We start from the raw sequence: 15,283 nt of genomic DNA, 5'->3' as shown, positions 1-15,283 counted from the left end.
TTTCCTCCTTTCGATACAAAAGATTAATGTCAATGAGGGGGAATAAGCGAGATAGTGGCCTGGCTCCCAGCTCGGGCTTCCCCCACGGTGTCCCGTACGATCGCTCTCTCCACACTGACATCTGTGCACAGAGAATCCTTGAGCTCCCGACAAGCTCCTGGAGAAAGGCTCCCTGGTTTGCAAGCAAGCTCATGGTGAGGGCAGAGATGGATAGGAACCTTGCTTATCCAGTGCCAGAGGGCGTGGGGATGTCCTCCAACAAGCCCCGTGGAACGAGTCACCGCCACAGCGTTTGGACAGACTCGGTGAACCTGCATGGTCTGGAGTGATGGTGCCAGTTCCAGAGAGGTTAAGCAACTTACCCAAGGGCACACAGCCTATACTCAGAGGACTAAACCTACACTGCAGCTGTCTCACCTCCCGGCCACACGGTGCCGGTTATGACATCACTGGAGGCTGAGTCCGGCCTCTCCTTTTTCAGGGCTGCAGGGTCTTCGGAGACAGTCCAGCTGTGCTCCTGGCTGCAGAGGTGGGAGGCCGAAGCCCAGAGAGGTCACAGAGCTGTGCGGAGGGTTCTGGCTGCCGGCTCAGGGCTCTCCCACTGCTGCTTCTGTGCCAGGTGTTCAGTGTTCTCACCCTTCGTGGGATGACATGGTGTCCGGTTGGGCGCGGGGCTGCAGTCAGCCTGCAGGAGGGCCAGTCCCATCTGTGCCACGTACAGCCATGGGACATAACCTCTCTGTGGCTCCGTCTGCTCTGCTCTAAAGGGAAAATAATAGTGTCTGGCTCTCGGGATTAAAGAACTGAATACATGCCAAGAAGGTCAGAATATACTGGGCACTCAGTGAGCAATCGATCACATCACCCATTCATTTATTTATCTATTGATTTATTTGTTATCATCAGCCTAGGAGACACTGTTCTCCTTCCAGACACGCAAGCAAGGACGGTGTGTTTCGCTCTGTGCTCTGGGCCGTCCCCATCGACCCTGTGAGCGTGGGACCAGTACCCCCGAGAGGGTTATCCTGCCTTCACGCAAAGAGCCGTCGACACTACAGATAGAAAGCCGTGAGGAGCACAGTCGGTGTCCTCCTCACAGACACAGAAGGGTCCTGCCACTTCTGCTGTCACCTGCATCAGGATTTCCTTACCATTTTCTTTTCAGTGATTTTCTGAAATACGTTATACCAAAAGAAACCTCTCGAACGCTACTGAAGGAGAGAGTCAGAAGGTAGCCACAAAATCATAAATACATTCCTACTGTGTCACCTTGGTCGCCCCCAGGATTGAGCTGGACATGGTAGAGACGGGCCGAGGACACAGCTCTGGGCCAAAGGGGAGCTTGCTCACTGACTCCCTCTTTCAGCTGCGAAGCGACAAAAACACAGAAGCAGGGCACCACTCCCCAGCCCTGTGTGCCTGCCTCAGTAGCCTCCCTGTACTGTAGGGACTTTGGACTTTGGGAAGCGGGCTCCTGACTGCTGTCTCCCTTCCCGGTTGGTGTGACAACTCAAAGAGCAAAAGTGACTAACAAGGCTTGGCATGGACTCCATGGTGAGTAACTGTCAGGACTACTCAAAGGGAACTCTATCCACTTGTCTCGCTTTGTTATTTACCGCCAGGTCTGCCTATCACCTACAATGATGCCGCCCCTGGGGAAGCATCCCATGATGAGGGAACCTCCACCCTGGCGTGGGGGTGGACCGGCTACAGTGAGGAGCGCCCCTGGAAAGTTTAGGCAAAGAAGCCCCCGGACAAATGAGCCAGGATCCCTCCAGGAAAGGAAAACACAAGTGACGCCTCGCGGCTGAAGGCAATGTTCACCGCGCTGCGGTTACAGGAGGCGGTACCGGAAAAACGCTTCCAAAGGACCGTGGTGGGGACCGGGGCTGGCAACGCCCGGGGACGCATGGGGTCGGCCAAACGGTGGTGAGGGTCACATCCGCCTGCGCTCTCTGACACCGCTCCCCGGCTCCAGCCAAGCCAGGGACACGAGCGGGAGGCGGGGGCTGTTCTCAGGCTGCAGGAAACGGCGACCCGGAGGCCGGCGGCGCGGGGCCTGGGGTTTGGGGCCTGGGGCGGGGAAGACCGGCGGACGCGGGAGCCGGATTCCTGCACAAGCCGCCAACACGGTGGCTGCTCCCGTCGGGCACATTGGGAAGGGGCGGCCAGGGGGCTGGGACACCGCTTACCGCACGGCACCCGGTTCCTCCGCTCCAGCCGGCACCGACGTGGAATCGTGCGCTCGGCCCCGCCTGTTGCTCACAGCCTGGCCCAGGGCGCTGCGGGCGGCACGGGCGGCGCGGGCGCCGCGGGCGCGGAGCCGCGGGGCGGGTGCAAGGCGGGGGCGGGGCCTCTGCGCCCGGGCCGCCTCCTCGGCCTATAACTGAGCCCCCGGGCTCCTCGCTCCCACACGGCCCCCACCGGACCCGTGAAGCGGCTTCGCCCCTTGCTTTGGACCTCGGGCCTCACTCCTCCTCCAGATGGACCCCAAGTGCTCCTGCCCCACTGGTAAGGGAGCCCTGCCTTTGAGCCTTAGGATGCCCCCTTCCCAGGCACAGGACGAGAAGGGAGGGCTTTGAGTTTGAGCTCAGGAGGACTCCTGTCACGGGTCCAGGGCTTTCTTGGTAGCCAGGCTCCTGAGGGCACGTCAGTCTCCCTTTGCCTCTCCGTTGACACTGAGGGCACGGAGGCTCCAGGCTGTCCTTCTTGAGGTCACCCGGCAGGTCAGGGGATTGCTAGACCGGGACCCAGCGTTTGGAGGCGGTCTCGGACCTGCCACGATTTGATGGGAGGAGGGGACGCTGCCTCTTTAGGGTTCAGGCCATGGGCCCCGGCCCCCGGCCCCAGTCGGCCTGGGCTGCGTCTGGAGCCCGGGACCTTCCCTGTGGAGTCCCATCAGGAGGGGACTTACTCTCCTTGGACCAGAAGAGAGGAGCTGGGGCTTCTCTATCCGCCCGAGTGGACACGAGCTCCCAGGGCTGGGTCCTGACAGAGGAGGAGGGCTCAGGGAGGCATTGCTGACCGTCTGCTGTGGCTCCTGCATCCCCGTCCCTGCTCACTGCTGGCCTCCTTTCCCTTCCCGGCAGGCGGCTCCTGCGGCTGCGCTGGATCCTGCACCTGCACCTGCAAAGCCTGCAGATGCGCCTCCTGCAAGAAGAGTGAGTGTGCGGGGCCTTCTCTGGGAATGCGGGGTCTGGGCTGAGTGCGAGGAGGGGGCCCAGAGCTCAGCAGGCAGGCAGGAGCAGGACAGGGACCAGACTTCCCGGCACCCCCCTCACCAGGAAGGGATTCACAGTCAGAGCTGGAATCACCTTCGGCATGACCGAGACCCAGGCGCGCACTAGAGAACAGGGAGACTGAGGCCCAGACGGGTCACCGACAAACAACCTCAGACCTGTCACTAGAACTAGTCCTCCTGCCTCCTGAGTCCCGCTTCCGACTCCTCTCAGGGACTGAAGCACTTTAGGGACAGGAACCAGTGGCCGTGCGTGGCTTCTCGGACCTGGTGCAGCCCCTCCCTGTCGAAGCAGCCCAGAGCTTCCCTATCCCGAGCGGGAGCTGCTCTGTGCGGGCTTTGCCTCCACTTTGATCCTGAGGACTTGGCTCACATCACTGGTGGTGCTGGGGGCTGGCTTTCTCCTGTCCCCAGAGGCCCTGCTCACTGTCTCTCCAAGGCGCTGTGCCCTGTCCTGGGCACAGATGGGCCGGGCAACCTGAACCTAGTGTCTGAGAGCAATTACCTCAGGACAGAGGACACCATCGTAAACTCAGGGTCTGGGCCCGAGGGCGGCTGGGGCCAGGCCTGCTGCTGGGAAGGGTGGTTCCGGACAACGCGTGGTCCGACTGCACGCTGCCCTTGCCTCCCCAGGCTGCTGCTCCTGCTGCCCCGTGGGCTGCGCCAAGTGTGCCCAGGGCTGCGTCTGCAAAGGGGCCTCGGACAAGTGCAGCTGCTGTGCCTGATGTCGCGGAGAGCCTGCCCCGGGTGTCCACAGAGCAACCAGGACAAACCTGCATTTTACCGTTTTTCATACAACCGGACCTGACGCTACATCCCTTTTTCTATGAAATCTGTGACTTGTAATAAAAGCTGTTGACTTTATTCTGGCTCTGTCTTCCTTGGTGTGTCTTGGACAAAGAGACTCCGTGCCCATCAGGGCTGGCGTGGGGAACTGGACTGGACGTGCAGAGACCTCGGCTCTGGACCAAAGAGTACCCCCACACACACCCCACACCCCCAAAACACACACACTGAGCGTCTTAGCCGCTTAGGTTAATTTGAGCTTCCGTTTCTCAGCTCCAAAGGATACCCTCGCCAGATGACATAGGGCACTGGACACACAGAGGACACACTCCCTCTATTCCCCTTAGGAGGACGGATTGCAGAGAAAGTTGCCCATTTCTCATTTTCCTTCTCTGGGGGCCCCTGCCAAACTCAGCGCTCGGTGATGAGAGCCTAGAAAAGTACCCAGAGGGGGTGGAATCCCACACCCCTCTCGTGTGACTTCTGCACGGGGCTTGCGTCTAAAACACCCTGGAAGGACCTCTTTGTATTTTCTGCCACAGTTTTCACCCTGGTCGGGAAAACGGATCGCGAAGAAAACACGTCAAAGGACACGATATGTGACACCCAGTTTTCCCTTCAACACGTAAAACCACCTTCACACGTGGAGGAGCAATTCTGGAAACTGGACGCTCTCATATGCTGCACGTACGTTCAAAGTGTGCCCGAGTCCTGGGAACACTTCACAGATGCCCCACTGTGTGGACCACACACGCCTGGAGCAGCTCTGCCCCCTGCCTCCCCACAGGGAACCTCAGTCTTGGCTTGCCCAGGGCTACGGACAGGACACTCGCCACCCGTGACAGCTCCCTGCAGGGGCTTGGCTCTGAATCTTCGCAAGTACCTCCCTAGGTCAGGCTGACATCTTCCCTTCCCTCAAAAACCAGCCCGTGGCTCCCTGACACCCCGAAAGAAAGTGATTTGGATTTGGTGGGAATTTCCCGGCTGTTTCCCTGAGACCTGGTTTCAGAAGAAGGACTTCACGTGTTCCTCTGCAGAGTGATGGTGGTGCTGCAGTGCGTGGCGGGGGGGGGGGGGGGGGAGGCCTGGTGGGGTTTATTAGCAACAAGTGTGTGCTGAGGGAACGGGTAGTCTATTTCAGGTGTTGGGCCCCCTGGCGGTCTGGGGAGGGAACTCCTATTTGATGGGCACTCCGAGAGAAAGAGGAGACACGTGGCTCAGAAGTCAGGACCAAGATGGGCCACAGGTGCCCCGAGTGCACAGGGCATTTCGGGAGCCGGCCCGTGCTGCGTGCGTGGGCGTCGGCGTCAGGCACTCAGGTTCACAGCCACCGTGCCACTTCCTGACCTGGCAAGTCACTGATACTCTCTGAGATTTCATTTCCTCCTTTCGATACAAAAGATTAATGTCAATGAGGGGGAATAAGCGAGATAGTGGCCTGGCTCCCAGCTCGGGCTTCCCGCAAGGTGTCCCGTACGATCGCTCTCTCCACACTGACATCTGTGCACAGAGAATCCTTGAGCTCCCGACAAGCTCCTGGAGAAAGGCTCCCTGGTTTGCAAGCAAGCTCATGGTGAGGGCAGAGATGGATAGGAACCTTGCTTATCCAGGGCCAGAGGGCGTGGGGATGTCCTCCAACAAGCCCCGTGGAACGAGTCACCGCCACAGCGTTTGGACAGACTCGGTGAACCTGCATGGTCTGGAGTGATGGTGCCAGTTCCAGAGAGGTTAAGCAACTTACCCAAGGGCACACAGCCTATACTCAGAGGACTAAACCTACACTGCAGCTGTCTCACCTCCCGGCCACACGGTGCCGGTTATGACATCACTGGAGGCTGAGTCCGGCCTCTCCTTTTTCAGGGCTGCAGGGTCTTCGGAGACAGTCCAGCTGTGCTCCTGGCTGCAGAGGTGGGAGGCCGAAGCCCAGAGAGGTCACAGAGCTGTGCGGAGGGTTCTGGCTGCCGGCTCAGGGCTCTCCCACTGCTGCCTCTGTGCCAGGTGTTCAGTGTTCTCACCCTTCGTGGGATGACACGGTGTCCGGTTGGGCGCGGGGCTGCAGTCAGCCTGCAGGAGGGCCAGTCCCATCTGTGCCACGTACAGCCATGGGACATAACCTCTCTGTGGCTCCGTCTGCTCTGCTCTAAAGGGAAAATAATAGTGTCTGGCTCTCGGGATTAAAGAACTGAATACATGCCAAGAAGGTCAGAATATACTGGGCACTCAGTGAGCAATCGATCACATCACCCATTCATTTATTTATCTATTGATTTATTTGTTATCATCAGCCTAGGAGACACTGTTCTCCTTCCAGACACGCAAGCAAGGACGGTGTGTTTCGCTCTGTGCTCTGGGCCGTCCCCATCGACCCTGTGAGCGTGGGACCAGTACCCCCGAGAGGGTTATCCTGCCTTCACGCAAAGAGCCGTCGACACTACAGATAGAAAGCCGTGAGGAGCACAGTCGGTGTCCTCCTCACAGACACAGAAGGGTCCTGCCACTTCTGCTGTCACCTGCATCAGGATTTCCTTACCATTTTCTTTTCAGTGATTTTCTGAAATACGTTATACCAAAAGAAACCTCTCGAACGCTACTGAAGGAGAGAGTCAGAAGGTAGCCACAAAATCATAAATACATTCCTACTGTGTCACCTTGGTCGCCCCCAGGATTGAGCTGGACATGGTAGAGACGGGCCGAGGACACAGCTCTGGGCCAAAGGGGAGCTTGCTCACTGACTCCCTCTTTCAGCTGCGAAGCGACAAAAACACAGAAGCAGGCAGGGCACCACTCCCCAGCCCTGTGTGCCTGCCTCAGTAGCCTCCCTGTACTGTAGGGACTTTGGACTTTGGGAAGCGGGCTCCTGACTGCTGTCTCCCTTCCCGGTTGGTGTGACAACTCAAAGAGCAAAAGTGACTAACAAGGCTTGGCATGGACTCCATGGTGAGTAACTGTCAGGACTACTCAAAGGGAACTCTATCCACTTGTCTCGCTTTGTTATTTACCGCCAGGTCTGCCTATCACCTACAATGATGCCGCCCCTGGGGAAGCATCCCATGATGAGGGAACCTCCACCCTGGCGTGGGGGTGGACCGGCTACAGTGAGGAGCGCCCCTGGAAAGTTTAGGCAAAGAAGCCCCCGGACAAATGAGCCAGGATCCCTCCAGGAAAGGAAAACACAAGTGACGCCTCGCGGCTGAAGGCAATGTTCACCGCGCTGCGGTTACAGGAGGCGGTACCGGAAAAACGCTTCCAAAGGACCGTGGTGGGGACCGGGGCTGGCAACGCCCGGGGACGCATGGGGTCGGCCAAACGGTGGTGAGGGTCACATCCGCCTGCGCTCTCTGACACCGCTCCCCGGCTCCAGCCAAGCCAGGGACACGAGCGGGAGGCGGGGGCTGTTCTCAGGCTGCAGGAAACGGCGACCCGGAGGCCGGCGGCGCGGGGCCTGGGGCCTGGGGCGGGGAAGACCGGCGGACGCGGGAGCCGGATTCCTGCACAAGCCGCCAACACGGTGGCTGCTCCCGTCGGGCACATTGGGAAGGGGCGGCCAGGGGGCTGGGACACCGCTTACCGCACGGCACCCGGTTCCTCCGCTCCAGCCGGCACCGACGTGGAATCGTGCGCTCGGCCCCGCCTGTTGCTCACAGCCCGGCCCAGGGCGCTGCGGGCGGCACGGGCGGCGCGGGCGCCGCGGGCGCGGAGCCGCGGGGCGGGTGCAAGGCGGGGGCGGGGCCTCTGCGCCCGGGCCGCCTCCTCGGCCTATAACTGAGCCCCCGGGCTCCTCGCTCCCACACGGCCCCCACCGGACCCGTGAAGCGGCTTCGCCCCTTGCTTTGGACCTCGGGCCTCACTCCTCCTCCAGATGGACCCCAAGTGCTCCTGCCCCACTGGTAAGGGAGCCCTGCCTTTGAGCCTTAGGATGCCCCCTTCCCAGGCACAGGACGAGAAGGGAGGGCTTTGAGTTTGAGCTCAGGAGGACTCCTGTCACGGGTCCAGGGCTTTCTTGGTAGCCAGGCTCCTGAGGGCACGTCAGTCTCCCTTTGCCTCTCCGTTGACACTGAGGGCACGGAGGCTCCAGGCTGTCCTTCTTGAGGTCACCCGGCAGGTCAGGGGATTGCTAGACCGGGACCCAGCGTTTGGAGGCGGTCTCGGACCTGCCACGATTTGATGGGAGGAGGGGACGCTGCCTCTTTAGGGTTCAGGCCATGGGCCCCGGCCCCCGGCCCCAGTCGGCCTGGGCTGCGTCTGGAGCCCGGGACCTTCCCTGTGGAGTCCCATCAGGAGGGGACTTACTCTCCTTGGACCAGAAGAGAGGAGCTGGGGCTTCTCTATCCGCCCGAGTGGACACGAGCTCCCAGGGCTGGGTCCTGACAGAGGAGGAGGGCTCAGGGAGGCATTGCTGACCGTCTGCTGTGGCTCCTGCATCCCCGTCCCTGCTCACTGCTGGCCTCCTTTCCCTTCCCGGCAGGCGGCTCCTGCGGCTGCGCTGGATCCTGCACCTGCACCTGCAAAGCCTGCAGATGCGCCTCCTGCAAGAAGAGTGAGTGTGCGGGGCCTTCTCTGGGAATGCGGGGTCCGGGCTGAGTGCGAGGAGGGGGCCCAGAGCTCAGCAGGCAGGCAGGAGCAGGACAGGGACCAGACTTCCCGGCACCCCCCTCACCAGGAAGGGATTCACAGTCAGAGCTGGAATCACCTTCGGCATGACCGAGACCCAGGCGTGCACTAGAGAACAGGGAGACTGAGGCCCAGACGGGTCACCGACAAACAACCTCAGACCTGTCACTAGAACTAGTCCTCCTGCCTCCTGAGTCCCGCTTCCGACTCCTCTCAGGGACTGAAGCACTTTAGGGACAGGAACCAGTGGCCGTGCGTGGCTTCTCGGACCTGGTGCAGCCCCTCCCTGTCGAAGCAGCCCAGAGCTTCCCTATCCCGAGCGGGAGCTGCTCTGTGCGGGCTTTGCCTCCACTTTGATCCTGAGGACTTGGCTCACATCACTGGTGGTGCTGGGGGCTGGCTTTCTCCTGTCCCCAGAGGCCCTGCTCACTGTCTCTCCAAGGCGCTGTGCCCTGTCCTGGGCACAGATGGGCCGGGCAACCTGAACCTAGTGTCTGAGAGCAATTACCTCAGGACAGAGGACACCATCGTAAACTCAGGGTCTGGGCCCGAGGGCGGCTGGGGCCAGGCCTGCTGCTGGGAAGGGTGGTTCCGGACAACGCGTGGTCCGACTGCACGCTGCCCTTGCCTCCCCAGGCTGCTGCTCCTGCTGCCCCGTGGGCTGCGCCAAGTGTGCCCAGGGCTGCGTCTGCAAAGGGGCCTCGGACAAGTGCAGCTGCTGTGCCTGATGTCGCGGAGAGCCTGCCCCGGGTGTCCACAGAGCAACCAGGACAAACCTGCATTTTACCGTTTTTCATACAACCGGACCTGACGCTACATCCCTTTTTCTATGAAATCTGTGACTTGTAATAAAAGCTGTTGACTTTATTCTGGCTCTGTCTTCCTTGGTGTGTCTTGGACAAAGAGACTCCGTGCCCATCAGGGCTGGCGTGGGGAACTGGACTGGACGTGCAGAGACCTCGGCTCTGGACCAAAGAGTACCCCCACACACACCCCACACCCCCAAAACACACACACTGAGCGTCTTAGCCGCTTAGGTTAATTTGAGCTTCCGTTTCTCAGCTCCAAAGGATACCCTCGCCAGATGACATAGGGCACTGGACACACAGAGGACACACTCCCTCTATTCCCCTTAGGAGGACGGATTGCAGAGAAAGTTGCCCATTTCTCATTTTCCTTCTCTGGGGGCCCCTGCCAAACTCAGCGCTCGGTGATGAGAGCCTAGAAAAGTACCCAGAGGGGGTGGAATCCCACACCCCTCTCGTGTGACTTCTGCACGGGGCTTGCGTCTAAAACACCCTGGAAGGACCTCTTTGTATTTTCTGCCACAGTTTTCACCCTGGTCGGGAAAACGGATCGCGAAGAAAACACGTCAAAGGACACGATATGTGACACCCAGTTTTCCCTTCAACACGTAAAACCACCTTCACACGTGGAGGAGCAATTCTGGAAACTGGACGCTCTCATATGCTGCACGTACGTTCAAAGTGTGCCCGAGTCCTGGGAACACTTCACAGATGCCCCACTGTGTGGACCACACACGCCTGGAGCAGCTCTGCCCCCTGCCTCCCCACAGGGAACCTCAGTCTTGGCTTGCCCAGGGCTACGGACAGGACACTCGCCACCCGTGACAGCTCCCTGCAGGGGCTTGGCTCTGAATCTTCGCAAGTACCTCCCTAGGTCAGGCTGACATCTTCCCTTCCCTCAAAAACCAGCCCGTGGCTCCCTGACACCCCGAAAGAAAGTGATTTGGATTTGGTGGGAATTTCCCGGCTGTTTCCCTGAGACCTGGTTTCAGAAGAAGGACTTCACGTGTTCCTCTGCAGAGTGATGGTGGTGCTGCAGTGCGTGGCGGGGGGTGGGGTGGGGGGGGCCTGGTGGGGTTTATTAGCAACAAGTGTGTGCTGAGGGAACGGGTAGTCTATTTCAGGTGTTGGGCCCCCTGGCGGTCTGGGGAGGGAACTCCTATTTGATGGGCACTCCGAGAGAAAGAGGAGACACGTGGCTCAGAAGTCAGGACCAAGATGGGCCACAGGTGCCCCGAGTGCACAGGGCATTTCGGGAGCCGGCCCGTGCTGCGTGCGTGGGCGTCGGCGTCAGGCACTCAGGTTCACAGCCACCGTGCCACTTCCTGACCTGGCAAGTCACTGATACTCTCTGAGATTTCATTTCCTCCTTTCGATACAAAAGATTAATGTCAATGAGGGGGAATAAGCGAGATAGTGGCCTGGCTCCCAGCTCGGGCTTCCCCCACGGTGTCCCGTACGATCGCTCTCTCCACACTGACATCTGTGCACAGAGAATCCTTGAGCTCCCGACAAGCTCCTGGAGAAAGGCTCCCTGGTTTGCAAGCAAGCTCATGGTGAGGGCAGAGATGGATAGGAACCTTGCTTATCCAGGGCCAGAGGGCGTGGGGATGTCCTCCAACAAGCCCCGTGGAACGAGTCACCGCCACAGCGTTTGGACAGACTCGGTGAACCTGCATGGTCTGGAGTGATGGTGCCAGTTCCAGAGAGGTTAAGCAACTTACCCAAGGGCACACAGCCTATACTCAGAGGACTAAACCTACACTGCAGCTGTCTCACCTCCCGGCCACACGGTGCCGGTTATGACATCACTGGAGGCTGAGTCCGGCCTCTCCTTTTTCAGGGCTGCAGGGTCTTCGGAGACAGTCCAGCTGTGCTCCTGGCTGCAGAGGTGGGAGGCCGAAGCCCAGAGAGGTCACAGAGCTGTGCGGAGGGTTCTGGCTGCCGGCTCAGGGCTCTCCCACTGCTGCTTCTGTGCCAGGTGTTCAGTGTTCTCACCCTTCGTGGGATGACACGGTGTCCGGTTGGGCGCGGGGCTGCAGTCAGCCTGCAGGAGGGCCAGTCCCATCTGTGCCACGTACAGCCATGGGACATAACCTCTCTGTGGCTCCGTCTGCTCTGCTCTAAAGGGAAAATAATAGTGTCTGGCTCTCGGGATTAAAGAACTGAATACATGCCAAGAAGGTCAGAATATACTGGGCACTCAGTGAGCAATCGATCACATCACCCATTCATTTATTTATCTATTGATTTATTTGTTATCATCAGCCTAGGAGACACTGTTCTCCTTCCAGACACGCAAGCAAGGACGGTGTGTTTCGCTCTGTGCTCTGGGCCGTCCCCATCGACCCTGTGAGCGTGGGACCAGTACCCCCGAGAGGGTTATCCTGCCTTCACGCAAAGAGCCGTCGACACTACAGATAGAAAGCCGTGAGGAGCACAGTCGGTGTCCTCCTCACAGACACAGAAGGGTCCTGCCACTTCTGCTGTCACCTGCATCAGGATTTCCTTACCATTTTCTTTTCAGTGATTTTCTGAAATACGTTATACCAAAAGAAACCTCTCGAACGCTACTGAAGGAGAGAGTCAGAAGGTAGCCACAAAATCATAAATACATTCCTACTGTGTCACCTTGGTCGCCCCCAGGATTGAGCTGGACATGGTAGAGACGGGCCGAGGACACAGCTCTGGGCCAAAGGGGAGCTTGCTCACTGACTCCCTCTTTCAGCTGCGAAGCGACAAAAACACAGAAGCAGGCAGGGCACCACTCCCCAGCCCTGTGTGCCTGCCTCAGTAGCCTCCCTGTACTGTAGGGACTTTGGACTTTGGGAAGCGGGCTCCTGACTGCTGTCTCCCTTCCCGGTTGGTGTGACAACTCAAAGAGCAAAAGTGACTAACAAGGCTTGGCATGGACTCCATGGTGAGTAACTGTCAGGACTACTCAAAGGGAACTCTATCCACTTGTCTCGCTTTGTTATTTACCGCCAGGTCTGCCTATCACCTACAATGATGCCGCCCCTGGGGAAGCATCCCATGATGAGGGAACCTCCACCCTGGCGTGGGGGTGGACCGGCTACAGTGAGGAGCGCCCCTGGAAAGTTTAGGCAAAGAAGCCCCCGGACAAATGAGCCAGGATCCCTCCAGGAAAGGAAAACACAAGTGACGCCTCGCGGCTGAAGGCAATGTTCACCGCGCTGCGGTTACAGGAGGCGGTACCGGAAAAACGCTTCCAAAGGACCGTGGTGGGGACCGGGGCTGGCAACGCCCGGGGACGCATGGGGTCGGCCAAACGGTGGTGAGGGTCACATCCGCCTGCGCTCTCTGACACCGCTCCCCGGCTCCAGCCAAGCCAGGGACACGAGCGGGAGGCGGGGGCTGTTCTCAGGCTGCAGGAAACGGCGACCCGGAGGCCGGCGGCGCGGGGCCTGGGGCCTGGGGCGGGGAAGACCGGCGGACGCGGGAGCCGGATTCCTGCACAAGCCGCCAACACGGTGGCTGCTCCCGTCGGGCACATTGGGAAGGGGCGGCCAGGGGGCTGGGACACCGCTTACCGCACGGCACCCGGTTCCTCCGCTCCAGCCGGCACCGACGTGGAATCGTGCGCTCGGCCCCGCCTGTTGCTCACAGCCCGGCCCAGGGCGCTGCGGGCGGCACGGGCGGCGCGGGCGCCGCGGGCGCGGAGCCGCGGGGCGGGTGCAAGGCGGGGGCGGGGCCTCTGCGCCCGGGCCGCCTCCTCGGCCTATAACTGAGCCCCCGGGCTCCTCGCTCCCACACGGCCCCCACCGGACCCGTGAAGCGGCTTCGCCCCTTGCTTTGGACCTCGGGCCTCACTCCTCCTCCAGATGGACCCCAAGTGCTCCTGCCCCACTGGTAAGGGAGCCCTGCCTTTGAGCCTTAGGATGCCCCCTTCCCAGGCACAGGACGAGAAGGGAGGGCTTTGAGTTTGAGCTCAGGAGGACTCCTGTCACGGGTCCAGGGCTTTCTTGGTAGCCAGGCTCCTGAGGGCACGTCAGTCTCCCTTTGCCTCTCCGTTGACACTGAGGGCACGGAGGCTCCAGGCTGTCCTTCTTGAGGTCACCCGGCAGGTCAGGGGATTGCTAGACCGGGACCCAGCGTTTGGAGGCGGTCTCGGACCTGCCACGATTTGATGGGAGGAGGGGACGCTGCCTCTTTAGGGTTCAGGCCATGGGCCCCGGCCCCCGGCCCCAGTCGGCCTGGGCTGCGTCTGGAGCCCGGGACCTTCCCTGTGGAGTCCCATCAGGAGGGGACTTACTCTCCTTGGACCAGAAGAGAGGAGCTGGGGCTTCTCTATCCGCCCGAGTGGACACGAGCTCCCAGGGCTGGGTCCTGACAGAGGAGGAGGGCTCAGGGAGGCATTGCTGACCGTCTGCTGTGGCTCCTGCATCCCCGTCCCTGCTCACTGCTGGCCTCCTTTCCCTTCCCGGCAGGCGGCTCCTGCGGCTGCGCTGGATCCTGCACCTGCACCTGCAAAGCCTGCAGATGCGCCTCCTGCAAGAAGAGTGAGTGTGCGGGGCCTTCTCTGGGAATGCGGGGTCCGGGCTGAGTGCGAGGAGGGGGCCCAGAGCTCAGCAGGCAGGCAGGAGCAGGACAGGGACCAGACTTCCCGGCACCCCCCTCACCAGGAAGGGATTCACAGTCAGAGCTGGAATCACCTTCGGCATGACCGAGACCCAGGCGTGCACTAGAGAACAGGGAGACTGAGGCCCAGACGGGTCACCGACAAACAACCTCAGACCTGTCACTAGAACTAGTCCTCCTGCCTCCTGAGTCCCGCTTCCGACTCCTCTCAGGGACTGAAGCACTTTAGGGACAGGAACCAGTGGCCGTGCGTGGCTTCTCGGACCTGGTGCAGCCCCTCCCTGTCGAAGCAGCCCAGAGCTTCCCTATCCCGAGCGGGAGCTGCTCTGTGCGGGCTTTGCCTCCACTTTGATCCTGAGGACTTGGCTCACATCACTGGTGGTGCTGGGGGCTGGCTTTCTCCTGTCCCCAGAGGCCCTGCTCACTGTCTCTCCAAGGCGCTGTGCCCTGTCCTGGGCACAGATGGGCCGGGCAACCTGAACCTAGTGTCTGAGAGCAATTACCTCAGGACAGAGGACACCATCGTAAACTCAGGGTCTGGGCCCGAGGGCGGCTGGGGCCAGGCCTGCTGCTGGGAAGGGTGGTTCCGGACAACGCGTGGTCCGACTGCACGCTGCCCTTGCCTCCCCAGGCTGCTGCTCCTGCTGCCCCGTGGGCTGCGCCAAGTGTGCCCAGGGCTGCGTCTGCAAAGGGGCCTCGGACAAGTGCAGCTGCTGTGCCTGATGTCGCGGAGAGCCTGCCCCGGGTGTCCACAGAGCAACCAGGACAAACCTGCATTTTACCGTTTTTCATACAACCGGACCTGACGCTACATCCCTTTTTCTATGAAATCTGTGACTTGTAATAAAAGCTGTTGACTTTATTCTGGCTCTGTCTTCCTTGGTGTGTCTTGGACAAAGAGACTCCGTGCCCATCAGGGCTGGCGTGGGGAACTGGACTGGACGTGCAGAGACCTCGGCTCTGGACCAAAGAGTACCCCCACACACACCCCACACCCCCAAAACACACACACTGAGCGTCTTAGCCGCTTAGGTTAATTTGAGCTTCCGTTTCTCAGCTCCAAAGGATACCCTCGCCAGATGACATAGGGCACTGGACACACAGAGGACACACTCCCTCTATTCCCCTTAGGAGGACGGATTGCAGAGAAAGTTGCCCATTTCTCATTTTCCTTCTCTGGGGGCCCCTGCCAAACTCAGCGCTCGGTGATGAGAGCCTAGAAAAGTACCCAGAGGGGGTGGAA

General features: G+C 60.2%; 3 protein-coding genes across 3 annotated transcripts; all 3 read left to right on the top strand.

Moving 5' to 3' along the window:
• Positions 1 to 2,483: 2,483 nt before the first annotated feature.
• On the top strand, positions 2,484 to 3,963 carry LOC132593940 (metallothionein-1E-like). The gene is made up of 3 exons (XM_060288999.1): positions 2,484 to 2,511; positions 3,090 to 3,161; positions 3,872 to 3,963. Exons 1-3 carry the CDS (start codon positions 2,484 to 2,486, stop codon positions 3,961 to 3,963), a joined length of 192 nt encoding a protein of 63 aa, XP_060144982.1.
• Positions 3,964 to 7,883: 3,920 nt separating this feature from the next.
• Positions 7,884 to 9,363, top strand: LOC132593948 (metallothionein-1E-like). Its single transcript, XM_060289036.1, has 3 exons — positions 7,884 to 7,911; positions 8,490 to 8,561; positions 9,272 to 9,363. Exons 1-3 carry the CDS (start codon positions 7,884 to 7,886, stop codon positions 9,361 to 9,363), a joined length of 192 nt encoding a protein of 63 aa, XP_060145019.1.
• Positions 9,364 to 13,283: 3,920 nt separating this feature from the next.
• Positions 13,284 to 14,763, top strand: LOC132593941 (metallothionein-1E-like). The gene is made up of 3 exons (XM_060289000.1): positions 13,284 to 13,311; positions 13,890 to 13,961; positions 14,672 to 14,763. Exons 1-3 carry the CDS (start codon positions 13,284 to 13,286, stop codon positions 14,761 to 14,763), a joined length of 192 nt encoding a protein of 63 aa, XP_060144983.1.
• Positions 14,764 to 15,283: the final 520 nt, after the last annotated feature.

Source organism: Globicephala melas, chromosome 19 (genome assembly GCF_963455315.2).
Source record: "Globicephala melas chromosome 19, mGloMel1.2, whole genome shotgun sequence".
Taxonomy (NCBI): Eukaryota; Metazoa; Chordata; class Mammalia; order Artiodactyla; family Delphinidae; genus Globicephala; species Globicephala melas.
Note: the sequence above shows the minus strand (reverse complement) of the source record. Positions and strands in the feature narration are given on the sequence as shown.